The 26,666-nt window shown below is 37.6% G+C and overlaps 1 protein-coding gene across 1 annotated transcript in view; it reads right to left on the bottom strand.

Moving 5' to 3' along the window:
• The window catches only part of BRCA1 (BRCA1 DNA repair associated), a 66,841-nt gene that overhangs the window by 13,172 nt on the left and 27,003 nt on the right, over positions 1–26,666 (bottom strand). Inside the window, exons 11-18 of the mRNA XM_040245226.1 lie at positions 26,510–26,598; positions 16,820–16,991; positions 12,010–12,136; positions 10,030–10,214; positions 7,101–7,411; positions 3,933–4,020; positions 1,634–1,711; positions 1,099–1,139 (exon numbers count right to left, since the gene is read on the bottom strand). Coding sequence (XP_040101160.1) covers positions 1,099–1,139; positions 1,634–1,711; positions 3,933–4,020; positions 7,101–7,411; positions 10,030–10,214; positions 12,010–12,136; positions 16,820–16,991; positions 26,510–26,598 — 1,091 coding nt within the window. The remainder of the gene's footprint in view (positions 1–1,098; positions 1,140–1,633; positions 1,712–3,932; positions 4,021–7,100; positions 7,412–10,029; positions 10,215–12,009; positions 12,137–16,819; positions 16,992–26,509; positions 26,599–26,666) is intronic.

Below are 26,666 nucleotides of genomic sequence, written 5' to 3'. Positions count from 1 at the left end.
TCTGCCTATAACATTTGTTTCCTACATTTTTCAAGGGCAATTCTTTCTTGTTTCTTAGGTCTCAGCTCAAGCTTTTCAGAAAGCTTCCTGGGTCTCTTTACCTAAATACTAATAGTCAACCTCTGTCCCCAGCCAACTGCCAGTCTGTTGTTCTGAATATTTCTTCATAGTGTTTATTGATATTTAAACACATCTTTATCTATTTATCTTTATTTATCTTATTATGTATCTCCCACCCTCCAATAAACATTCATCCCACCAAAGCAGAGGCCTATCAGTCTTGCTTTCTGCTGTATTCCTGGTGCCCAGCAGATAGCAGGCTCCCAATAATATGGCACTGCAAGTTAAAACCAACAGAAATGTCAATTAATTAATTATGGATATATTGAATAGTGCATAATAGTTTAAAATGTTTTTTGGTAATTTTATTTTGCCTGATCTGTTGTCACCAGCAGCTTTAAGATGGCTGTGCTAAAATTATTCCTCCTCCTACGCTCTATCTTATTTACCTTTCCCTGTTCTCAGTATCAGAGAGTAAAATCTCTTTGAAGGAATCAGATTTCTAAACAGACACATTTGCATGTTAATATGAAGGATTCTTCTTCAACTGTGAATGAGTTTTCTACAAAGGTGTATGTATGCATGTAAGATTTAGGTGGGCCTGTTTCTCCTGCTTATGAATCTTTGTTTGCTACTTTATAAATTCCTTTTCTTTTCTCTGAGGAAAGGATTGTTTCTATTAAAACAAACAAGTGAGAACATAGAATTTCCTGGTTTGCTCTGCATAACTCTTTTCTTTTTTGGGGGCTGCACTGGGTCTTCACTGCAGTGTGTGGGCTTTCTCTAGTTGCAGTGTACAGGCTTAGTTGCCCAGTGGAATATGGGATCTTAGTTCCCCAACCAGGAATTGAACCCGCATTGGAAAGCAAATTCTTAACCACTGGATCACCACAGAAATCCCTGCATAACTCTTGATGATCCATATTGTCAAATAAAATCTTTAGAAAGTAGTGCAAGGCAGGAAGCAGATAAATTTTTGGTGACTGTATGACTCAGTGGTATAAAGTCTCTGATTAGTTTGTAAAACAGAGTACCTACCTCATCCAGCATCTTTCTTTCTTTAATAGACTGGATGACCCCTGAAAAGATCATAGAAAAGACAGGTTACACAAGAGCAGAAGACCTCCCTTCATGGAGGTGGATGGTGAAGTGATTCACATAAGAGTGTGGGAGAAATAACACTGAACAGTGATCCTCTCTTTGTAAAACCACGGCTCCTTAATAGACTTCCTTCTAGAGAGACCACTGATGCTTAATTTAACATTATAAAAGTGCTTGCTGCACGTGGATTTCTGCCTACAATTAAATAAATCCCTAGATTTTATGCTTAACATTGCCAGGAGCAGATTATGTCCTATTAGTTATCAAAAGAAAAACATTTCCCCCGACACCACCAGCGTATCTGAACAAAGACATATGCACTAAAGATAAAACTTAGTTCAGTGTTACAGTTAAAGACCTTTCCTTAATTCAGATTCAGCATCAGCAAAAACCTTAGGTGTTAAAATGTTAGGTGTCAAAATGCAATTTGGAGGTGTTAAAGGGAGGAGGGGAAAAATTATACGGTACTTACAAAAATAGCTAACTACCCATTTTCCTCCTGCAATTCCCAGAAAATATTTCAGTGTCCGTTCACACACAAACTCAGGATCTGCAAAATGGAAAACATCCAAAGGATTAGAAGTTTAAAACTAAATTAGGAAAGGCTGCCATTAAGAAGCTGAAGCACCCCAGGCTCCTTACGCTACCTGAGATCAGTCTGGATGGATGATTCCAACACCTCTGGTGATAGACTCAGAGGCTGAAAGCACTCATAATTCTAACCAGCCAGTGTGGATCTTTGGAAGTTTGGAAAAGGCTGATAGGAAGGCAAGATCACAGGAAATGTCAGCCCTGTTTTCTAGATGCCAAGGCCAGTTAAAGGTGTCTGTCATTGTGCTCAAGGAATTACCCATGTTGGTAGTACTGATATGTGTGGATGGGGAAGATCTATTTCACTAGATGGTACATGTGAAAGGAGAAGAAAAAAGTATTATTGAAATCCTAAATTTGAAATGTCAATGTAAGCGATGAATTTTCACCCCTAGAACTTCTACTTGGGCAATCCTAACCCTAATGCCTAATTCCCTTCCAAGTGACCAAAAAAAAAAAAGTATTTTCATAGTTTTCCTCTTTTCAACCTAAGTATTTTAGAAAGCAGCTGAAGAATCGCTTCTGGGTTTTTTTTGTGTTTTAAAGGCCCCTGTGAAGGACTAAAGTAACTCAGGAAAGAACACTTAGTTTTAAACAGGAGAAATGTATTTAACTAAATCCTGAACACAGCAGGCCATCTGCTGGGAGTAGCAACTGCTGTTCTTCCTAACCAGAATTCTTCACAAATTAAAAAAAAAAATCTCCGCCCCTCACCACCCCCCACACACAATTTTTTAAAGCTTTTTGTTTAACTGCTGTGAAGGTTGATTTAATAATATGTTTTAAACCCAGAAATTTTAGGTCATTTCTAGTTTAAAAGCAACAAATGTATTCTTGCCTTTGAGTTTAAAGACTTGAACCACTTTCAATTTAATTTGCATTTTAAAGTTTTCTTTTCACCTATCAGCAGTCTTGATCCAAACCTATAGCTTAAGATATATTCAAGTTTAAAGATATTCATCTTTAAAACAGTACTTAGTTCACAGTACCTTGGTTTTGTTGTCTGGTTCCTGTGAGCATTATCCTCTGTCCCTGTGGTTCAATCGTAATACAGTAGAAACCTAAGCTCTTAGAAGTTTTAAGGCAATGTGTCCCTGCCAAGGAGTCTTCACCCCATGCTCAAGAACAGAAAAACCCCAGAGAGGACTACAGAATCCATTTTGTTAGGGAGGTTTTAAGAGGTGTGCTTCAACCTGCATCTTCTGTTTGCCACAGGAACCTGTCTTTGCTTTCTAGAGCCCATGAGTGAGCCTAACTCCTTCTCCAGACAACGACTCTTCAGATATTTGAAGACATTTGTCTTGTTTCCTTAGGTCTTCTTATTTCTTCATTTCTTCTTCAAATGACGTTGCTCTAAATTCCCTTTCCCCATTCCCTTCATCTACCTCTGGATAAACTGTTGTCAGGGACCAGTGTGAAAAGAAAGCATGGTGCTCAAAACAGAGCACGTATCTTCCAGGAGCTCGCTCTAGAGGGGGTGGGGTTGTGTGTGTGTGGGTGGTGTCAGGATCATCACCTCACTTGCTCTGGTGTTAGGCTTGTATCAGTAAGGCCCAATTTCAAATGAGCTTTGTTAGTGGCCCTGAAATGTTTACTCAGATTTACCTTACAATCAACTAAAAGCCTCTGAGGTCTCCCTTGTCATCACATAAGTGGAACTTAAGATTTTAAAAGCGGAAGGTGTCGGACAAATGAATTTTCCTTTCTTTTTCCTTTTTCATATGCTAGGCTATCTCAGAGCAATAACTGGACTTGTTTCTTGAATAACTCTCAACCACACTGAAAGTAGAGTTGGAGTGGAGTGAGGACATGGAATGGACATGGAGCCAGGGTTTCCAACCACCTAGATTTTGAATAAGCAGATTTCACTTCTACTCATTCCCCTCTTTGCCCCATATGTTTCGCTAGGACTTGGGCTCTGTCCTACCCAGAAAGCCCTCACACAGTGTAGTCCAGGCAGGGTGGACTAGAAGTGATTCATCGTTCTGGCTTATCATTCTCCAGTATTAACCCAAAATAAAAGAGGTTCAGAAAGTAGCAAAACTTATTATTTTTCTTTTATCAGGTAACAACTTACTACTGGAAGAAGATCATTCATGCTATGCTTAACAAATACTCCCATTTCTTCATATAGTTTTACACAACAGATATAGCATATTCTGTAAAGGCTCTTGGTATACCTGTTTTCATAATGACATGAGTAGTCTCTTCAGTAATTAGATTAGTTAAAGTGACGTGATGTTTTCTGGCAAATTTCTGCACAAGCATCTGAAACCAAACCAAATATTACATTACAACAAATTACCTCTAGTACACAGCTTGAGAATTAGTTATCCCAGTTTTGAATTTCCATTTTTTCTCATAAAAGTACACCCTTTTTATTCTAATACGAAGTCTCAAAATAAGTAGTAATTTAATAAAAATTATGTACAAATCAGAGGAAGAAATTCTGAAGTAGTCTGTGCTAGCAGACACAGAATTATAACCAAAGATTCAAAATAATATTAATTTTCCCTTTAATAACATATATGCAGATATCATTTGATTCCCTAAGATAGTTTCTTTATGGAGTGACACCCTTTTATACTATAATTTAGATTTATGAGTCTATACTTTATAAACTGAGGGGTAACTAGCCTATACAGAAAGTTATGCTTAGATAAGTGGCTTATAAAGAACTAGATTCACCCTGGTGACAGTTTCAAAACATTCAAGTCAAGATGCTTCTAAAGGTTAGTACAAATCTATCAATTCCTCTTAAGGAGAAGGATTGGAAGAGACACACACTCGCCTCAAAAGAAATCTAGAGCCTTTGAGCTATTATCTAGCAACCAAATAAAAAAATCAATAGGCAGTAAAAGAAATTAACCAGATCCATTATGGACACAGCTGACATAATTAGCAGCTACTGCTTGGTAAATAATTTTGTTTACTAAGGGTCATCATTGACTAGCCATCGCCACCCACACCAGTATTTATGGGTGCCACAAGACTGCAATGGAGGCCCAGCAACTTTCTTTCATGCTGCCTCACTCTGTACTGCCACAGGGCACTGAAAAAGACAAACTGGAGAAGTTAATGATATCCTCCCCCTTTTCCTACTGCCCTCTGCCAGGATCATTAGCAATTCTGAACTGATTAATTGCTGAAATCCCAGCCTTGAAACAGTGTTCAGTTAGAAGAGCAACTGCTGAAAAGATCATCTTAATATGGGCTTCAGAATTAATCATGTGTAATATAGTCAGAAGCTTTCATAATAAATTTACCACACTTCAGCAAGTCTGAATAGAGCTGAAAAGTTTTCCTCTTTGCTTGTTTAAAGACAACAGTACCCAAGCCACTTAGAATCTAATATGCAGTTCAGGATTGCCCAGGGCAAGAAAGATTACATCATTTTAGCCTCCTCTGAAAAGCTGATCTCACAAAACAAAGGAATGAGAAATGCTAATTTTCAACGAATAAATGAGAATTTTAGATGTGTTGGCAAAAGACCAAAAGCAACACTATCAGACATAGGTATGAATTTTTAGAGCAAACAGCTATTCTGGGCACATGGTTATGAGGTGAGACTTCTCGCATTATTGATGAGATTCACTGTCTCTAGTAGGGCAGTCATAGCTTACTTTTTGCCATTTTAGTAGTGAGACACGTCTGCTAACCTATCAACAGGCTACGATGAGAAATGGCTCCTATCCCAGGAAGGATATATCAAGAAAGATATTTAAGAATGAGTGTGTGCAAGCTAAGTTGCCTCAGCTGTTCGACTCTTTGTGACCCTATGGACTATAGCTCGCCAGATTCCTCTGTCCATGCGATTCTCTGGGCAAGAATACTAGAGTGCGTTGCCATGCCCTCCTCCAGGGATCTTCCCAATCCAGGGATTGAACCTGAATCTCTGATGCCTCCTGTATTGACAGGTGGGTTCTTTACCATGAACGCCACCTGGGAGGCCTCATTTAAGAATGACTGAATCATTTCTCTGCATGCAATAAATTATATCCACTATTGAATCTTTTTGGAGAAGGAAATGGCAGCCCACTCCAGTATTCTTGCCTGGAAAATCCCATGGACCGCAGAGCCTGGTAGGCTACTGTCCATGGGGTCGCAAAGAGTTGGACATGGCTGAGCAACTTCACTTCACTCACTCAGTATACGGAGAAGGCAATGGCACCCCACTCCAGTACTCTTGCCTGGAAAATCCCATGGACAGAGGAGCCTGGTAGGCTATAGTCCATGGGGTCGCTAAGAGTTGGACATGACTGAGCGAATTCACTTTCACGCATTGGAGAAGGAAATGGCAACCCACTCCAGTGTTCTTGCCTGGAGAATCTCAGGGACAGAGGAGCCTGGTGAGCTTCCGTCTATGGGGTCGCAGAGTCGGACATGACTGACTCGACTTAGCAGCAGCAGCATTGAATCTTTTCAACAGTGAAATACTGAAGCTTCAATATTTTGGCCACCTGATGTGACTGACTCATTAGAAAAGACCCTGATGCTGGAAAAGATTGAGGGCAGGAAGAGAAGAGGACAGCAGAAGATGAAATGGTTGGATGGTATCACTGATTCAATGGACACGAGTTTGAGCAAACTCCGGGTGATAGTGAAGTATCCTGGCATAGCCTGGCGTGCTGCAATCCATGGAGTTGCAAACAGTCAGACACAACTTAGCGACTCAACAGCAACAACAAAGAATAGTCAAATTCATAGAGACAGAAGGTATAATGGTGATGCCAGGGGGAATGAGGTGTTATTATTTAATAGGTATAGAATTTTAGTTTTGCAAGATGGACAAACTTCTGGAGATTGGTTGCACAGCAATGTGAAAACTTATCACTAACAGAACCATACACTTAAAAATGGTTAAGAAGGTAAATTTCATGTTGTGTGTATTCTACCGTAACAGTATAACAACATCAAAACAATGTAATAAGCCAGGATAAAAATAAATAAGCAATGGAAAAATGCTACTATCTGATGATGTGCTTAGAACCAGCTGAAATTTAATCATGCTGGTAAGTTCACACAGGTAGGAAAAAGATGCCTTATACTTACTTGTTTTTTTCAATAGAAAGAAAATTAAAATTAAAAAAGCTCTGTATCATACTCAACACTCTAACCTTTCTGCTAATACTATTTCCTTTAGTAAATATATACAAAAATAACTCATGCTATAGCTTTATCTAGGTATAAATTTTTAGAAATTAGTAATGGAAATTAAATTACATAGAAATGAGCTTGTTGGCTAGATTTCTTCCTATAGGTTATTTACAGTTAATACCCATTTAAAACCATTTGCAGTATGTTAATGAAGGCTTGGTCATTAGGGAAATACATATGGAGACACTCACGAGTTCTTTTGGGGTCAAGCCTGATGCCACCATAGAAAGTCTTTTGTTGCCTCTTTCTGTTGAAGATAACACTTCTGGCTTCTCTTTGCTCACACTTTCTTCCCTCAGGTTACACCCTGTAGTATTAGTAATGTGAGCAGCAGCTGCATTCTTGGTAGATTCTTCTACTCGAAATTGGGATAATTTCAGTGCAGAGGCTGAGGGTGGCATGCTGTGAACATGAGCTGGCTCTGGGGCTCTGTCTTCAGAGGGATCAGACTCGGGTTCATGAGAGAAGAGGCTGATTCCAGATTTCAGGTAAGGGGTTCCCTCTGGAAGGAATGAAGAAAGAAGTTTAATCTATATGGCCATGTATCTTGAATTATAACATCTAGTCTGCTAAGAATTTAAAAGATTAAGTTAGTTAAGAGAAAAATGGGTACATTAATAACACCGGGTAGATGTGCAAAGTGACAACTTTTCTAAAGGAAATCTGGCACGACGTGCAAAAGCCTTGTGTGTTTATACTCGCAGTCAACAATTCTAGTTATAGAAATGTATCCTAAGGACATTAAAGAGGTCTGCACAAGTGTAGTCATGGGAAGGTTCACTGCAACAATATTTATAACATTAAAGCTTTAGAAACAAACTAAATGTCCAATAATGAGATTAAAAAAATCATGCCACATCCATCACAATGGAGTACTTACTCATCACGTATTCCATTGAATTACAATGAAATGGAGACATGTACACACGTACCTTCATTGTAGAATTATTCACAATAGCCAAGAGGTGAAGCAACCCAAATGTCCCTCAATGGATAAATGACTAAAGAAAATGGGATACACACACACACACACACACAGACACACACACACACAGTTTTTTTGTTTGTTAGTTGTGTTAATTTTTTTTTTAGTTCGTCTTGGCCATGCTGCTCGACATGTGGGATCGCAGTTCCCCAATCAGGGATAGAACTCGAACACCTTGCATTGGAAACATGGAGTCTTAACCACTGGACTGCCAGAGAAGTCCCTCACACAATGGTTTTTAAAGAAAATCCTGTCACATGCTACAAACATGGATGAATGTTGAAGACAGTAATACTAAATGAAAGAAGTCAGTCACAAAAGGATAAATACTGCATGATTCCATTTGTATGAGCTATCTAGAATAGCTAAACTCTTAGAAAGTAAAATGCTAACTCCCAAAGAATGGGGGAGGCAGAAAAGGGAGTTGCTATTTAACAGGTACAGAATTTGTTTTACAAGATGAAAAATTTTAGAGATCTACTGTATAATAATGGGAGTATACTTAATATTGCTGAACTCTTAAAAATGGTTAAGAGGTAAATTTTATGTATTTTTACCACAATTAAAGATAAATTAAAAAAATTTAAAGATACCATTTTTTTCTTAAAGGAATTATGTTTTATTTATTTACTTATGGTTGTGCTGGGTCTTCGTTGCCACTTGGGCTTTTCTCTGTTTGCTGTGAATGGGGGCTACTGTTGTGGTTCCTGGGCTCTAGAGGACAGGTCCAATAACTGGTAAAAAGGGTTAGTTCCTCCAAGGCATGTAGGATCTTCCCAGACCAGGGATTGAACCCATGTCTCCTGCACTGGCAGACAAATTATTTACCAAACCCACCAGGGAAGTCTAAGATACCAGTGATTTTTAAGATGCTACCTTATTTCAGTCTTAACATGAAATATGTTTATATCTTAGAATCCCTTAGATGCAATATTATAAAGCCTGCTTTCTATAATTTCTGTCATTTATCTATTTTAATTCTTAGGGGATGGTTTTGATTCAAATGTATACTTCAAAAAAGTTTTTATCTTATATTGGGGTATAGCTGACTTACAACATTGTATTAGTTTCAGGTATACAGAAAAGTGTTTCAGTTATAATCAAATGTATACTTTAATCTTTGGACTGTTTGTGAAGATTTTGGCACTGCCTATATCAGTGAAACTTAAAAAAAAAAAAGGACCAAATACAAATAGTTGACTAAAAACAATCAAAATGTTTTTAAATTAAAAAAAAAAAGACATGCTCCTGATATATTAAAGATGGCAAAGAAATACTGATCATGATTTTTTATTAAAAAATTAAAGTTTATATAAACTGACTAAAAATATATAGCATATTTTATTACTGATGACAAGAGTATAGGTAGTTTGAAATGGCTTTTCTATTACTTATATTCTCCAACCATCTGGTACTTTTGTAAGGAAGGAAAAAGGGTTGAAAATGAGACAGCTACTTATGATGGTATCATTAAATTTTTCACTCAATAAATTATCAGCTATCATTACCAAATTAAAAAAATACACCATCCCCAAAACATTTCAGAAAATGTCACTATATCAGCAAGTAAGCACAGCTAAGTAGAATGTATGAGATTACTAAAAAGACCCCAGTGAATATGGCCAAATACATTTAGGTGCCTAAAGAGCACCTTTTATGATGATGTGTTTTTGAGGATTAATTTAAAACTTCCTTTACGGATTAAAACCTTGATTTACAAGCCATAAAACACACCTTTCAGTTATAGTGATTTATAAGGCATAAGATATATAGAAATTTATAGTCATTAATTCATAAAACAAGACCTTACTTTAGAGATCTAACTCATTTTTCAATAAAGGACAGGACTAAAACTTTACCCTAGGGCCCTAGAACTCAATTATTTAACAGTTGAAGTAAAATGTTTAGACAGTACCAAGAACTCTCTCATCCTCAAAACTGCTAGAGTTAAACCAATATAGACAGATTAACAGTGGCAATAATTTTCCACTTGGATTAACATTCAAGCTATTTTTCTAACGAGTTTACATATAACAGATGCCTTCATGATAGACTACTACATTAGAAAGTTGATTTACTCAGAATGTCTTTAGGTAAGACTCAGAGTAAAATGACCAGAGCAGATGAAATATTACCTTGATCTTGTCTTGGCAAATAAGACCCCATTAAATCTTGGGCCTCACACTTAGCCAGTTGTTGCTCCTCCATGTCAGCAACATTAATGGGCTCCTTTTGAGATGGGCAGTTTCTGTCCTGAAGACTCCTTGAGCTGTGCATATACCACCTATTACCCAACAACTGGAATTTAGAAGGGGAAGACCTGGAAAAAAGGAAGAAAGCAGAAAACCACTGCTACAGCTTGTGAAAGGACTCATCACACTTTCTGAACAGCCAAGGCATAAGTGAAACAGCTCACTGTCACAGAAATTGGGAACGACTAGTGAAAGAGAACACAAGAGATGACTAGGAGACTGGATTCATGATGTCTGCCAACATGTCAGGGCTGACATGTAACATCTCCCCTTAGGTGCTGGTCTGAGGCAGCGTATCTCCTAGCTGTTTAAAAGCATGTCAGCAAATTTCAGCAAATTATCCACTGACACTCACATTCTATACACTATTTCAAATGAATGTATGAGAATCAGCTCTCATGAAAATAGAAAATTGATTAATTTTGACATTGTTACACTCATTCTTTCTACCCAATTTTAGCAAAATTCATAGAGCCATCCCTGCTTCCTGCCTTTTCAATGTCCAAAATCACTCTAAAAACAAAAATCAGCTATAAAATATCGTTAGAAGAGCATATGCACATTGTAATTACTCTACTCTTCCAGGTGTTTAGAACTTTGCTGAATAAGATATTTACCTACAGATTTAAAGGACCTCAGAGATCAGATAATTAATTCAAACAATTATTGGGTATTTACTATGAGTCAGGCATTAAAGCTAGGCTCCATGGATTAAAGATGAGCAAGACCTGCTCAAGAGTCTAGTAGAGGGAGGAAGTTCAATCAATGTGTAGGTTCTTTAATAGAAGTCTCAGGAGGGTATACTGGGGTGGGGAAGGAGGAAGTGGAATATTTCATCTAAATATTAAATGGGTGATTAGCTCAATTGGATAAAGCATGGCAATGAGGTCATTACCTCTAAACACGGGTTCAGTGCCTATGGACATCCAATCTTTTCACTCTCTATCACAGCCACCAGGCCAGCATCTCAGCCTCAAAAATATATCCTCACTTCAGTTCAAGAGGTTTGGAAAAGATGGTGTGATTACGTTATTGACAACATGTCACTATTCCCAGTTAGGTAAGTGGAAATAGACGTATATTTGGTAGAAGCTCCATACGTATGAATTCCCTTTCTTTCCTGGAGTGGTGAGATGTGTGATTCTATCAGTTCTGAGACTCTTTCCTGGACTATCAATTTGGAATAATAGTCCAGAACTTGTCCTTTTATTTTCACTGTTATTAAGATCAAATGAAGGAAGGTACTTTTAAAACTAGGTAGTGTTTCATAGTCTTATATCAATAGTGATGTGAATAACATCTCTGAAAAATATTCTGAATATTTACTGGGGTAAATCAGTAGTTAAACTTTTTCTAGGAAGGCAAAAACTTCAATGAGGGCAAGTATGGCCTTAGAGAAATCTACCTTCAGCCTCCAGGCTTACTGAGGCTTTAGTTTATATATATATATATATATACACACACATATATACACACACACACACATATATATTTTTAAACATTTTTTAAATTGGAGTATAATTGCTTTACACTGTTGCTAGTTTCTGGTGCACAACGAAGTGAATCATATATCTCCGCGCTTGAACCTCCTTCCCTCCCACCCCTCACTAGTTCTCTATTTTATTCCAACATTGAGAAGGGGTAGATCTACTGTACATGCCTCATGTTGTAGCTCATGCCTGGTATAGGTCCAAAAAGCCAACATGAAATTAAACAAAAGAAGTGTCCTAGGGCAATGAGAGGTTAGAAATGTCTATGTACAAAAACCTAGAGAAAGTATGGCAAAAAAAAATTAACAATAAGAGTTTAATGTCAGTACAGGTGCTATTCAGTGTCCCAGACTTGACATTTATTACTTCTTACCTTTCCATTCCTGGTTCTTTATCTTTATTGGGAGAACTATCCAGAGATACTGGAAACTTGTCAGCAGAGAGGCTTTCAGGATTCTGGCTTCTAAAATAGTCTCTACTTTTCTCTGAAGTTAATATTGCTTTAAATGGAATGAGAAAACAAAGAAATCAACTTTACTGCTTTGTCTTGATGGTAATCATTTAGGTGAGATTATTGATTTTTTTCAAAAGCAACAATCTGTGACAATCAAATTGGTTTTTAAACAGGTATACTAGACAGAATTCTATAAACACAAGCAATACTGCACCAATAATGACAATAAAAAGGAACACTTTAAAACTGGGTAAATAAAGATACCCAGCTGAGACAAGGTTGAAAAAATCATATATTTATATTTTTTGACCCTGAATGATAAAGAAACAAGAATAGGAAATGAATTTTTATCTCTGCTGCAAACTACACTCAAATCCTCTCATATAATAGGGAAGAGAAAGTACTAGAAAACACAAAGCACATCCCTCTTCCATCCCTATTTGCCTCCACATCAAAGATTGTATAGGATGGGGTTTAAGCTTCTACACGTGTGTGGAAACAACAGGGAAGGGTTAGATGAGAAAGAAAAAAGAGCCGACATTTTGCTTCACATTTTCAATTATGAAGAAAATAATAAACTGAAAAACCAATACAAATGAAAAACTCAAGGTGCCCACTGATAAGGAACCTAGATGTAATATATGGAACTAATGATGAACTGGTACAAGAAAGGAAAAAACACAGAAGAGACCCAAGGCAAAGTTCTGGCATGTTAGTACATCCTTTTTATTTATTAATTCCTCCAAATGTATTATTGTACCACTTCTTTCTAGAAAGTGGCTTAAAGGCAGAAATATTTAAAAAGCAAAAACAAATACTTAAAAATTACGAATGCCTTCTATCCATTACAAAGTCACTGACAACTGTAATTTATTTTGAGCTTTTATTAGGAAAGCCAAACTCCATAAATCTAGACAGAAAAATGTAAACAAAGAGCTGTATTAATTAAACTATTTTTTAAGACACTGGGTAGCCTGGGGGGAAACAATCATTGATTTCCTGAGTTAATCCTCATATACATTATTTATAGCTTCCTTTATAGTCATCTTTTCTGGACCTGTGCCTTTCTAGGAACACAAGAACCCTACCCTGGGGGTAAGGTGCTGAAACAAAGGAGGGTCTAACCATGAACCAGCAGGTTTTTCTTTCAACTGGAAAGTAAAGTGTTTTTAATATAGGCATCATTTTCCGCCTAAATATAGGGTGATCACTGATAGAAGGTAATGTGCAGTCTCTAAGGAAACAAACAGAATTAAGCACTGGAAAGGTTTTTTTTTTTTTTGGTTGTTTTTAAAGTGAGAGAGTGGGAAGGGAAAGGCCTCAGACACAAACACAGATATTAAAAATCATTCTATCACCTGGACAGTTAACATATGAGTTCCTCTTTTCACTACAATAAAGCCCAAACTACAAAGAAAATAAGCTACCCTAAGTTAGGATGCAATAACTCAGTATTACTTAAAAAAACACAGGGAAAAATGTTTCTGTTCTTCTTTTTCCTTAATCCTTTTTTCATAAAAGCAGGGATCCAGTGCCCAAGTATTGGAATAGTATTGTAATCTCCCCAAAATCATTCCTTCATCTGCAGATCTTAACATTAGTTATATTCTTCATGGGTAGGGAGTATGGGTCAGACCAAACATTTAATAAATTTTACTGACTGCCTATTAGGTACTAATAAGCATTGTTGCAAAGTATTGGGAAGAATCAAAGGAAAAGACATTGAAGAGGGAGGAAAGAGATACTGACTTGTGATAAGCCCTAAGTGTCCACGAATGAATGTACTGTAGGACAACAATCAGATGGTCTGAAAATTATCTCAGCTATAATAGACTATCATGTTTCAAATGCTAATGTTTGCTTTACGAATGACAGGTAATCCAGGAGGAAAACAAAAACAAACAAACAAAAAAAGCAAAGTGCATGGTATGAAATAGCTTTACCTGGGAAGCACACATAATTTGTAATGGTTAAGAATACACATTTGCACAAAAATATTAGGTAGACTTGGGGATGACCCTTAAACAGTAGGGCAGATCTAGGCTGAGGACAGGACATTTGATATAAAGGGGGCTTTCATCATCTTTAAGAATACTGAATCTTAAATAAAACTTGTGAAATCTAATTAAGTCGAGTTTCATTCACTGCTAGTAATGTACTAATGTTGATTTCTTAGTCTTGACAATTGTACCATGGTAATGTAAGACAACATTAGGAGAACCTGAAACTAGGTAAAGGTTAAGAGTTCCTGCAGGAACTCTCCGTACTATCATTGCTCCTTTTCAGGAAATCTAAAGTTATTCAAAAATAAAACATTTATTTAAAAAACAAGTTATTTTAATACATCTGAAGGTAAACAGAACTCCTTTTCCCAGGATTAAGAAGCTGCGTGTTCCAATGCAGGGTACGTGGGTTTGATCCCTGGTAGGGGAAGTAAGATCCCACATGCCATGCACTGTGGCCAAAAAAAATAGTTTCCTTGAATTTCAGTTAGAATCACACCAATTTAAGAGGGAAAAAGACACAAAACTTAAGCTATTAAGTTGATGCTCAAAATGTTTCAGAACTAAAGCCACAAGACTCCAAAATCCAGAAATTTTCTTTTTTTTCTTTTGGTGCCGGAACCTGGGAACGAACCACAGAAATTTTCTTTCAGTAACTCTAGAGTGGGCTTCAGAGTTTTGTTTTCTGTGGTCCAGTGGCTGAGAATCCACCTTACAACGAGGGGGGATGTAGGTTTGATCCCTGGTCAGGGAACTAAGGTCCTACATGCTGCCGTGAAGTAACTAAGGTCCTACATGCTCCCATGAGCCATAACTAGAAAGCCTGTGTCCCACAACTTTGTTGCTGAAACTAAGACCCAACACAGCCAAATAAATAAATATATTAAAAAAATATATTTATTGAGTACCTACTGTGTTCCAGGCACAGGTGTAAGGGTTCTCTGCCCACATGGATCTTATATTCTAGTGGGAGGTAATAAGGAACTCTAAACAATATGCAAGACAAATCAGATATCGTTAAAAGTTAATAAGGGCTATGAAAAACAGTAACAGTCTAACAGGGTAAAATGGGGCTGGAAAAATCAAGAGACTTAAAAATCACGATTAAAAAATACTGTGTTTATGGGTAAATACTGTGTTTATGGGTGATCCTGAGAAGTAGCATTTCAGCATTTTGAACAATGTATTCAAGTTATGCAAATAAAAGTGGTCATGGCAGATACTCCCTGTGGAGTTGGAACTTTTTTTTTTAATGGGGAACTTCTCATAATCCTCTCTTCCCCTCCTCTCAACATTTACCCACTACCTTCTGAAGATGTTATAATTTCATAAGAAAGCAGACCAATGAATACGTTTATTACAAAGGATAGAATAAAAGCTTTCTCTAAAGAAAAATGTTTTATATAGAGATTCGGAAGAAATTTTCAGTTTCTCAAATTCATAGTAAAACAGAATATATAAAACTATACCAAATTTGGAAAAAAAAAGAAAAAAACATTTTGTGTACAGATCTTCAGGAAAAAATAAACACCCTCCCCACAAAGATGAGGTAACAAATTTATAGACATATTCAAAACCAGACAATAACATTTTGTATCTGGTGCATTAAAATTGAAAGTCATCTGTTTTTAGACTGAAGATGGTGAAAGCATCAAAGAGAATTGTGATGGGTTTGAGATTTTGGGCTTCCTTATCTGGGAGGTAAACTAAATGAAGATAAAGTTACAAAGAACATATTTAAGGAAATACATTTTGAACCACTGCCATAGCAACAGAGTTCCTAGCTTCTCATGCAGGAGCTACTTACTGTTTCTGAACATAAAAACACTGCAAGGCACACTCTACAATCAAGGCCACTCTACTGAGTAATTAAGAGTAGAGTTCCTAGAAAGACTCAAATGAAGGCCCTTTGGCCCCTGTAGCACTGATGAAAGGAGCAATGAAGAAGGGACTTTAACACTAAGTTAGCTAGACAGCTATCACTGAGATAGCTGTAAAGAGCACTGTGGGAGGGCCCACCATACCTGCCAGTTCCTAAGCACCCGCTCTCCCCTAGGACCCAGGCTTGTGTCTGGCATTTTATCTGTGTGTCTACATATTTGCTTCTATTTAGAACAATGACTGATATGTTGTCTTTCACAGGCCTTTTCCAATTAAAATTCAAATTTTCATCTCACTTTCATTTATGTGAGGTTATTTCTCAGGTCAGTGCTCACTTCTTCCAGCTCAGAACAACTCTACCTGCCTGGTTACTCCAAATGCCTCCTCTTGTCTTGGTGATAACAGTCATGCATAATTGGGCTTTCTGTGGATAAAGGTGCAGTTCCTAAAGTATGTAAATCGTGTCCAACTCTTGTGACCCCATGGACTGCAGCCCACCAGGCTCCTCCGTCCATGGGATTTTCTAGGCAAGAGTACTGGAGTGGGTTGCCATTTCCTTCTCCAGGGGATCTTCCCGACCCAGGGATCGAACCCGGGTCTCCCGCATTGTAGGCAGACGCTTTTACTGTCTGAGCCACCAGGGAAGGTCCCTCTGAATGGCAAATTAGTTGTAAGCAGGAACTGTAAGTAAGGCTCTAAGATTTCCCACCACGTGACTCAGCAAATACATGCTGAGCAAAGATCATAAAATATTGGTGCTGGGTTCATACCTTTCAGAAAGAGATAAAGGCTTAGAGAGGGAAGAATTTTGCTTAAGGTAACAGAGATTGGCCAGTATTACAAACCTCTTTCTGATGTGTCTTGCTCTAGATTTAGCAGGTGCTCTGGGCCACAAGAATCAGCTGTGAGGGAAGCAGAGCTGTGGGAAGGCTGGCTTCCGTGCCGCTCTAACACAGCTTCCAGCTCGGCCATTTCCTGCTGGAGCTTTAGTAGGTTATCTTGCATGGTATCCCTCTGCTGCAGACAAGAGAAAATGAAACCAAGAAAGTCATATGCATTTACAATAGAAACTTGCCAGAAAGCAAGAATATGTCAAACCAATTAATTTTAGCATGGGAACTGAAATCCCCTCGTATGGAATTATGAGTTCTGGCTGAACACCTTTTAATTTGACCATATTCACACAATTAATGCCCATGAAATTATTTCAAAACAATGTCAGAGGAGAAGAAAAATTCCTCAAACCCTCTCAAGTTTCCCCTAGCAGTGGAAGTACAGAGTCTTAACCACTGGACTGCCAGGGAAGTCCCAACTGTGATGTCTTAAAAAAATTTTTTTTAAATTATTTGGCCATGCTGCAAGGCATGCAAGATCTTAGTTCCATAACCAGGAATCGAACCCATGCCCCCTACAGTGGAAGCTTAGAGTCTTAACCGTTGAATCTTCAGGAAATTCCCAATGGTGATGGTCTTTTGAAGTTAGTTATTTGCTTTTAATGCTAGGGAGTAAAGAAATAATTAAGGTACTTAAATACTTTTGGTATTTACAGTTAGCATGATTGGAGAAGGAAATGGCAACCCATTTCAGTATTCTTGCCTGGGAAATCCCATGGACAGAGGAGACTGGAGGGTTACAGTCCATGGGGTCGCAAAGGGTTGCTCTTTCACACTCAGGGTGGATTTTCGAGCTCCAAGTCACACATTGAAGAACTACCTCATTTTATACTGCTTTGTGTAAAAATAAAGACTACTGTTTAAGATTTTAAAAATTAGCATAAGAGTTAGTCCATACAACAATGTCTGATTTCTGGCTTGTGAGGTCTCTTCCTTTTCGGGGATTCTTTGAACATTTATCTCTAACAGGAAGAGCACAGAGTTAACTCATTAACTTATCTATTTATTCATTTAACTATTTGCTGACCACCTATTATGTGCCAGGCACTGTCATAGGCTGGGGATACAGCCCTCATGGTGCTGCCATTCTAGACAGTGACAGGGTACCTAAAGATCCATCGCCAAGAAGAACCTGCTAGAACAAAGGGGCCCACAGAAAAAGCCCCCAGAAAGCCTGTAAGCCGTTACTGTTTTCAACTCAAGATAACAGGCTCCTCTTGCTTACGGGGCTCCTGATGTTTATTTCTCCAGATGAAGAAGAAACCTGCTTAGTCTAAGGTTTTTGATTAGCAAAGTATCAGGTAAGTAAGGCACTCTCCAAAATATATATTTATTTTCTGTTAAAGACTTTTTAAAATTTATTTTTAGTTGAGTGGGGTCTTCCTTGCTGTGTGAGGGCTTTTTCTAGTTTCAGTGCACAGGCTGCTCATTGCAGTGGCTTCTCTTGTTGCAGAGCACGGGCTCTAGGGCGCATGGGCTCCCGTAGTTGCAGTGTGTGGGCTTGGTTAGTTGTGGCTCATGAGCTCTAGAGCATGGGCTCAGCAGCTGTGTGGCATGTGGACTCTTCCAGGGCCAGGGATCAAACCCTACACTGGCAGGTGGATTCTCATCTACTGTACCACCAGGGAAATCACAAAATACACATTTCTTCATTACTTTTAGAAGGAGCATATATGGCTGCCAGCAAACCCTGGGGAAATACAAATTACTTCACCCTGTTTCTTCTTTAGATCCTTGCAAATGACTTTGCTCTCTACTAAAAACAAGTCATCTACTTTCCCCTGCTACACTGAATTCACGGTTTTTATGACTGGTAAATGTATTCCCTGCTCCACAAAGGCTTCTACTGCTACCCTGAGACTGCAGTGCTGCCAGAGTGTCCACAGCAGCACCACTGCCACCACGTGGCGCTTCCGAGTAGTTCCATCATTGATTGGATCCTCCTAGTCAAGGGCTCACCGCAGAAATCTGGGATGAAATTGCAGGTATCAGATGACGTTCAGGAGCTCTACTGGTCACTACTGTCATGATCATCACCTCTAACTTCTGTGGCCATTAAATAGGTTAGAAAATCAGAAAATATTAACAGTAATGGGAGAATAATAGGTAAATAACTTTCCTTTAGGTTTTTCCAAAACAATTACTTCATAACTTAGACAAATTCCCCTATAGGCAACCGGACAGATACATTTGGCAGACTAAACCCAAATTGGTTACCAAGTTTTCCTGATTAGAATTCTTATGTTTCTTGAATTAGTCCTACTTTTCTTATCTATTTCTACTCTGCTACTCTGATCTCTACTTTCCTAAAAGCCATGTTTATCATATCTCTTCTTTTCCAATTAGGAGCTTAGTAGTTCACCACTGCTCAGATAATAAGTTAACACTTTCTGAATACTATATAATTATTATTTGCTACTGCTCTTGTGATAAATTCCTAAGTACAGCATTCAAAACAGGCCTTCATACTCTGATCTTATCTCTTACTTCTCCCTAAACCACCACATATGCCCTATTTTCCAGTCACAATTTTGTGCTTCCTGGGCATTTCATGCTTCTGTGTCTTTGCCTTGATTTACTGCCTCCCTTCTCTTCCTACCTGGAAAAAAATTCTTCTCATTTTTTAAGGTCCAGCTTGAATATCTCCTTTGGAAGTCCCCACTACATCTCCTATCAGGAACATAATTCCTCACTCTACTTCATTTATATTGCTCATGTATTAGTATTCCAAAGTTCAATACCTGACTCTCTGAGATGGGAAGAATCCTTCCTTAAGCATTCTTGTATTTAAAACACCCAGCAGACAGTAAGCATTTAATAAGTATTTAATGCAGACATGAATTAATGAATTTAGTTAATCAGTCTTTGATAAAGAACAGACACTAATGATACTGAATTAGCATTTATCCCCTAAATATGTCTCCCCAGTTCTGTATAAACAGACTTTGGGAAAAGATCCCACTTCAACCATTTTGCTTGTTGACAGTACTCTAGATTTAAGTTAGCCCTGAAATCTGATTTTGGCTCTATTTTGGGTAGATGCTTGATAAAAACACTTTACAAAATGAATCTTGAACAAACAGATACATCTCTAGGAGTAAGATCAGAAATATAGAAAACAAGGAAATAGTTTTGTTTATTGAATGTCATACATTCTACAGTATGGCTAAAGCAGATGGAATCAGAAACCAGACGTAACTCTAAAACATAAGGTATAAAAAGGTGAAAGCCATGTTGACAGAGCCCCAAACCCACACCCAGAAAAGATCATAGGAATTGCAAACAGAGTAAAGTCTTCCTAGGGAATTCCTTGGTGGTCCAGTGGTTAAGACTATCCTTGCATTGCAGCAGGCACAGGTTTGACCCCCGGTTGAGGAACTGAGATCCTGCAAGCCCCACAGCATGGCCAAAAAAGAAAAAAGAAAAGACCTCCTAAATCCTTTCATGAATTTAGTCACCATGGCAATCCTGCAGAAGTGGAGAATATTGGCGACAGTTCAGGCACAGAACAGGCAGTGGTCTGACTCCAGAAGGCTTCAGTCCTAGAGGGATTTGCTCCATGTAGAAAACAGGCCAAAATAAGACAAGCCCTCTACCTACAGTCCTCAGAGCGATGCCAAGACCTAGAAGTTTAAAACTGGATACTACCCAGTGCTGGCCAAGGTATAGGAAAATGGGAGCTACCAAGTATTACCAGGGCTGGAAGAGCACAGCTTAGTTCAGTCTTTCTAAAGAATAATTAATAACATGTGTCAAACACCAAAATTCCATACTAAGGAAGTCACTGGGGATATGGGCAAATTATTTAGTTATCAAGATAAGACTACAAAACTGTACATGATAGCAAACTGTGTATCTTGCCCTGAAACCCTCATATTCAACCCTCAATTCAAATTTTCACTCAAGAAAATTTAGTGACATAGTAAAAACAATATAAGGCCTTGGTAAATTAAAAAAAATTGAAATCATTTCATGCATCTTTTCTCTGATCATAATGCAGTAAGATTAGATGTCAACTACAGGAAAAAAAATCGCTAAAAATACAAACATGGAGACTAAACAACACACTTCTGAATAACCAACAAATCATGGAAGAAATAAAAAGGAAATCAAAATATGCATAAAAATAAATGAAAATGAAAACACGACGACCCAAAACCTATGGGATTCAGTAAAAGCAGCGCTAAGGGGAAGGTTCATAGCAATACAAGCTTACCTCAAGGAACAAGAGAAAAAATCAAATAAATAACCTAACTTTACACCTATAGCAACTAGACAAAGAAGAAATTAAACACCCCAGGGTTAGTAGAAGGAAAGAAATCATAAAAATCAGAGCAGAAATAAATGAAAAAGAAACCAAGGAGACTATAGCAAAAATCAACAAAACCAAAAGCTGGTTCTTTGAGAAGATAAATAGGCAAACCATTAGCCAGACTCATCAAGAAAAAAAGGGAGAAGAATCAAATCAATAAAATTAGAAATGAAAAGGGAGAAATGACAACAAACACAGAAACACAAAGGATCATAAGAGACTACTATCAGCAACTATATGCCAATAAAATGGACAACTTGGAAGAAATGGACGAGTTCTTAGAAAAGTATAACCTTCCAAAACTGAACCAGGAAGAAATAGAAAATTGTAACAGACCCATCACAAGCACAGAAATTGAAACTATAATCAAACATCTTCCAACAAACAAAAGTCCACGACCAGATGACTTCACAGGTGAATTCTACCGAAAATTTAGAGAAGAGTTAACACCTATCCTACTCAAACTTTCAGAAAATTGCAGAGGAAGGTAAACTCCCAAACTCATTCTGAGGCCACCATCACACTAATACCAAAACCAGACAAAGATGCCACAAAAAAAGAAAACCACAGGCCAATATCACTGATGAAAATAGATGCAAAAATCCTCAACAAAATTCTAGCAAACAGATTCCAACAACATATTAAAAAGATCATACATCATGACCAAGTGGGCTTTATCCCAGGAATGCAAGGATTCTTCAGTATTCACAAATCAATCAATGTGATACATCACATTAACAAACTGAAAAATAAAAACCATACAATTACCTAAGTAGATGCAGAGAAAGCCTTTGACAAAATTCAACACCCATTTATGATAAAAACTCTCCAGAAAGCAGGCATAGAAGGAACATACCTCAACATATTAAAAGCCATATACAATAAACCCACAGCAAACATTAGCCTCAATGGTGAAAAATGGAAAGCATTTCCCCTAAAGTAAGGAACAAGACAAGGGTGCCCACTCTTACCACTACTATTCAACACAGTTTTGGAAGTCTTAGCCACAGCAATCAGAGAAGAAAAAGAAATAAAAGGAATCCAGATTAGAAAAGAAGTAAAACTCTCACTGTTTGGAGATGATATGATCCTCTACATAGAAAACCCTAAGGACACCACCAGAAAATTACTAAAGCTAATCAATGAATATAGTAAAGTTGCAGAATATAAAATTAATACACAGAAATCCCTTTCATTCCTATACACTAACAATGAAAAAACAGAAAGAGAAATTAAAGAAACAATCCCATTCACCACTGCAACCAAAAGAATAAAATACTTAGGAATAAATCTACCTAAAGAAACAAAAGACCTATATATAGAAAACTATAAAACACTGATGAAAGAAATCAAAGATGACACAAACAGATGGAGAAATAAACCATGTTCATGGATTGGAAGAATCAATACAGTGAAAATGAGTATACTACTCAAAGCAATCTATAGATTCAATGCAATCCCTATCAAGCTACCAACAATATTTTTCACAGAACTAGAACAAATAATTTCAAAATCTGTATGGAAGAGCCAAAGCAATCTTGAGAAAGAAGAATGGGACTGGAAGAATCAACCTGCCTGACTTCAGACTATACTACTACAAAGCTACAGTCATCAAGACAGTATGGTACTGGCACAAAAACAGAAATATAGATCAGTGGAACAAAATAGAAAGCCCAGAGATAAATCCACGCACCTATGGACACCTTATCTTTGACAAAGAAAGAAAGAAAGTGAAGGCGCTCAGTCGTGTCCGACTCTTTGCGACCCCATGAACTGCAGCCTACCAGGGTCCTCTGTCCATGGGATTTTCCAGGCAATACTGGAGTAGGTTGTCATTGCCTTCTCCAGGGTATCTTCCCAACCCAGGGATTGAACTCCGGGTCTCCCGCATTGCGGTCAGACGCTTTACCATCTGAGCCACCAGGGAAAATATACAATGGAGAAAAAGCGATCTCTTTAACAAGTGGTACTGGGAAAACTGGTCAACCACCTGTAAAAAATGAAACTAGAATACTTTTTAACACCATACACAAAAATAAATTCAAAATGGATTAAAGATTTAAATGTAAGACCAGAAACTATAAAACTCCTAGAGGAAAACATAGGCAAAACACTCTGACATAAACCACAGCAAGATCCTCTATGACCCAACTCCCAGAGTAGTGAAAATAAAAACAAACAAATGGGACCTAATTAAACGTAAAAGCTTTTGCACAACAAAGGAAATTATAAGCAAGGTGAAAAGACAGGCTTCAGAATGAGAGAAAATAATAGCAAATGAAGCAACTGACAAAGAATTAATCTCAAAAATATACAAGCAGCTCATTTAGCTCAATACCAGAAAAATAATTGTCAACCCAATCAAACTGATTGTCAACCCAATCAAAAAATGGGCCAAAGAACTAAACAGACATTTCTCCCAAGAAGACATATAATTGGCTAACAAACACATGAAAAGATGCTCAACATCACCCATTATCAGAGAAATGCAAATAATCACAACCACAATGTGGTACCATCTCACACCAGTCAGAATGGCTGCTATCTAAAAGTCTACAAACAATAAATGCTGGAGAGGGTGTGGAGAAAAGGGAATCCTCTTACACTGTTGGTGGGAATGCAGACAGACTAGTACAGCCACTCTGGAGAACAGCGTGGAGATTCCTTAAAAAACTAAAAATAGAACTGCCATATGACTCAGCAATCCCACTGCTGGGCATACACACTGAGGAAACCAGAATTGAAAGAGACATGTGTACCCCAATGTTCATTGCAGCACTTACAATACTTGTTTACAATAGCTAGGACATGGAAGCAACCTAGATGTCCATCGGCAGACGAATGGATAAGAAAGTCGTGGTACATATACACAATGGACTATTACTTAGCTATTAAAAAGAATGCATTTGAATCAGTTCTAATGAGGTGGATGAAACTGGAGCCTATTATACAGAGTGAAGTAAGTCAGAAAGAAAAGCACCAAAACATTTTATTAACGCATATATATGGAATTTAGAAAGATGGTAATGAAGACCCTATATGCGAGACAGCAAAAGAGACACAGATATTAAGAACAGACTTTTGGACTCTGTGGGAGAAGGCGAGGGTGGGATGTTTTGAGAGAATAGCATTGAAACATATATATTACCATTTGTGAAATAGATGACCAGTCCAAGTTTGATGCATGAAACAGGGCACTCAAAGTCGGTGCAATGGGACAACCCAGAGGGATGAGTTGGGGAGGGTGGTGGGAAGGGGGTTCGGGATGGGGGACGCATGCACACCCGTGGCTGATTCATGTCAATGTATGGCAAAAAAATCACAATACTGTAAAGTAATTAGCCTCCAATTAAAATAAATTAATAAAAAATATAAGTATGTAGAGTATTAACTGAATGATTTTTTTTAATTTTTAAATTGAAATATATAACTGAATGATTTTTAACTATAAGGTATACACACAACACATACCCTTGTGTACAATAGGAAGAGTAGAATATATGCCAACTCACAGAATTTAATTTTAAAAATAACTAATACAAGGGCATGATATAAAATTTAAGACAAAAAAGGATATTCAGAGAAAAATAAGGCTTTCTCCTTCTGTTAATCATCTATTTCCCCACCTGAAGGCAACTTCTATTATCTATCTTTCGTGTATGCTTCCAGAGATAAATGTTAAAATTTACTGAACCATTCTCTTTGGGTGAGTTTTAAAACTGTGGTAAAATATACCATCCTTAAGTATATAGTTTAGTGGCATAAAGTATTTTCATATTGTTGTCCAACCATCATCAGTATCTATCTCCCTATCTTTTTCACCATCCTAAATTGAAACCCTGGGCCCATTAAAGGATAACTTCCACTCCTGCACCCCCAAGTCCCTGGTAATTACTAGTCTACTTTCTGTCTCTATGGATTTAACTATTCTAGGTCCCTTACAAAAGTAGAGTCATACACTGTTTGTCCTTTGGTACCTGGCTTATTTCACTTAATGATGTTTTCAAGGTTCATTCATGAATGATTTTTATTTATTTGCATTTTCTAGGTTTTCTGTGATGCACATATATAACTTTATATGGCTTTTCTTAGTTTTATCTAATCTGGCATTTCAGGAAGTTCAGAAAAAAAAGTCATTCACTTGCTAGTAGCTGAAGGTGTATTTAAGATTTGGTGAGAAAAAAATAAATAAATAAAATAATTTAAAAAAAGATTTGGTGAGAAAAAGAAGTCAGGGCAGGATGATTCCAGGTAGTCCAGATATCTCCACCTTAAGAATGTGCATTGGGACTTCCTTGGCAGTCCAGTGGTTAAGAATCTGCCTTCCAGTGCAGGGGATGTACATTTGATCCCTGGTTGGGAACTAAGATCCCACATGTTGCAGGGCAACTAAGCATACATGCCGCAACAAAAACCTAGTGCAGCCAAAATAAAAAAAAAAGAGAGAGAGAAAAAGAATGTGTATATCATAGTTCAGAAATAAGGAACACAGTCAGGTATAGAACTCTTTTCAGTATCACACCAGCAACCACTGTGCTTGTCCTCTAAAAAAATAAGCTGAGATGAGCCTGAATTTTTGAATATAAGAACTTGAAAAGTTTTGTGCTACTTCTACAACATAAAAATTAGGAGACAAAGCCAGGTTCTGGGAGGACTATGATGTTAATTTTCAGTAGAGAAGGCTTTTTTCTAGGAGACTATTCTGCCAGCAGCACTGAAATAGTTATGTTACTAAATGTTGTAGATATGACAAAGCTGTTATGTCCCTCACATGTAACCAAAATATTGGATGTTGACCACTAGGTACAGGAAGTAAAATTGTGTACGTTTTTTTTTTAAAAAAAGATGACTTATCAGCACTAAAGAACAAATAACTAGCTGATTAACAAAGAAAAAACAGAAAGAAATATTCATCAAACAGTGAAAGGTTAGATAGTCTCTAATAGGAAGAGAACTTTGTAGGTAACAATTTGGTGCTGAGAAGAAACACACCCCTCTGTCTGATACAGTGGTGCTTTCACATGCATTTTTGCTATAGAGCAAATGGTTTTTGAAGGTTTCACTTTCTCATTAGGTTCAGTATTTAATGTTCTGCAATGAATAAACTGGTTAAGTGTGTGTGTGTGTGTGTGTGTTTGTGTGTGAGAGAAAGAGACAGAAGGTAGCATGTGTCCCATCTGGGTATTTACAATTCAATTTGAGGAGACTAGATCCCACACACATCTGTTATACCATTAATTCTAAGGGATGATGTAAGCAAACATAAGAAGGCAGGAGGCATAGCAGTGAATGCAAAGAACACTGCACACACACCCCCTTGTGCTTTTTACCTGAGTGGTTAAGATATCACTCTGAGAGGACAGCCCCACACAGTCTTCAGAGAGGCTTGTTTCACTCACATGGTCGGATGCTGCTTCACCTTAAATAATAAAAATAGATTCAGATGTAAAAAAAGATGGCAGGACAAACTTCACTTTCATGTCATAC

The sequence above is a fragment of the Oryx dammah genome, unplaced genomic scaffold (assembly GCF_014754425.2).
Source record: "Oryx dammah isolate SB20612 unplaced genomic scaffold, SCBI_Odam_1.1 HiC_scaffold_8, whole genome shotgun sequence".
NCBI classification, from domain to species: Eukaryota; Metazoa; Chordata; class Mammalia; order Artiodactyla; family Bovidae; genus Oryx; species Oryx dammah.
Note: the sequence above shows the minus strand (reverse complement) of the source record. Positions and strands in the feature narration are given on the sequence as shown.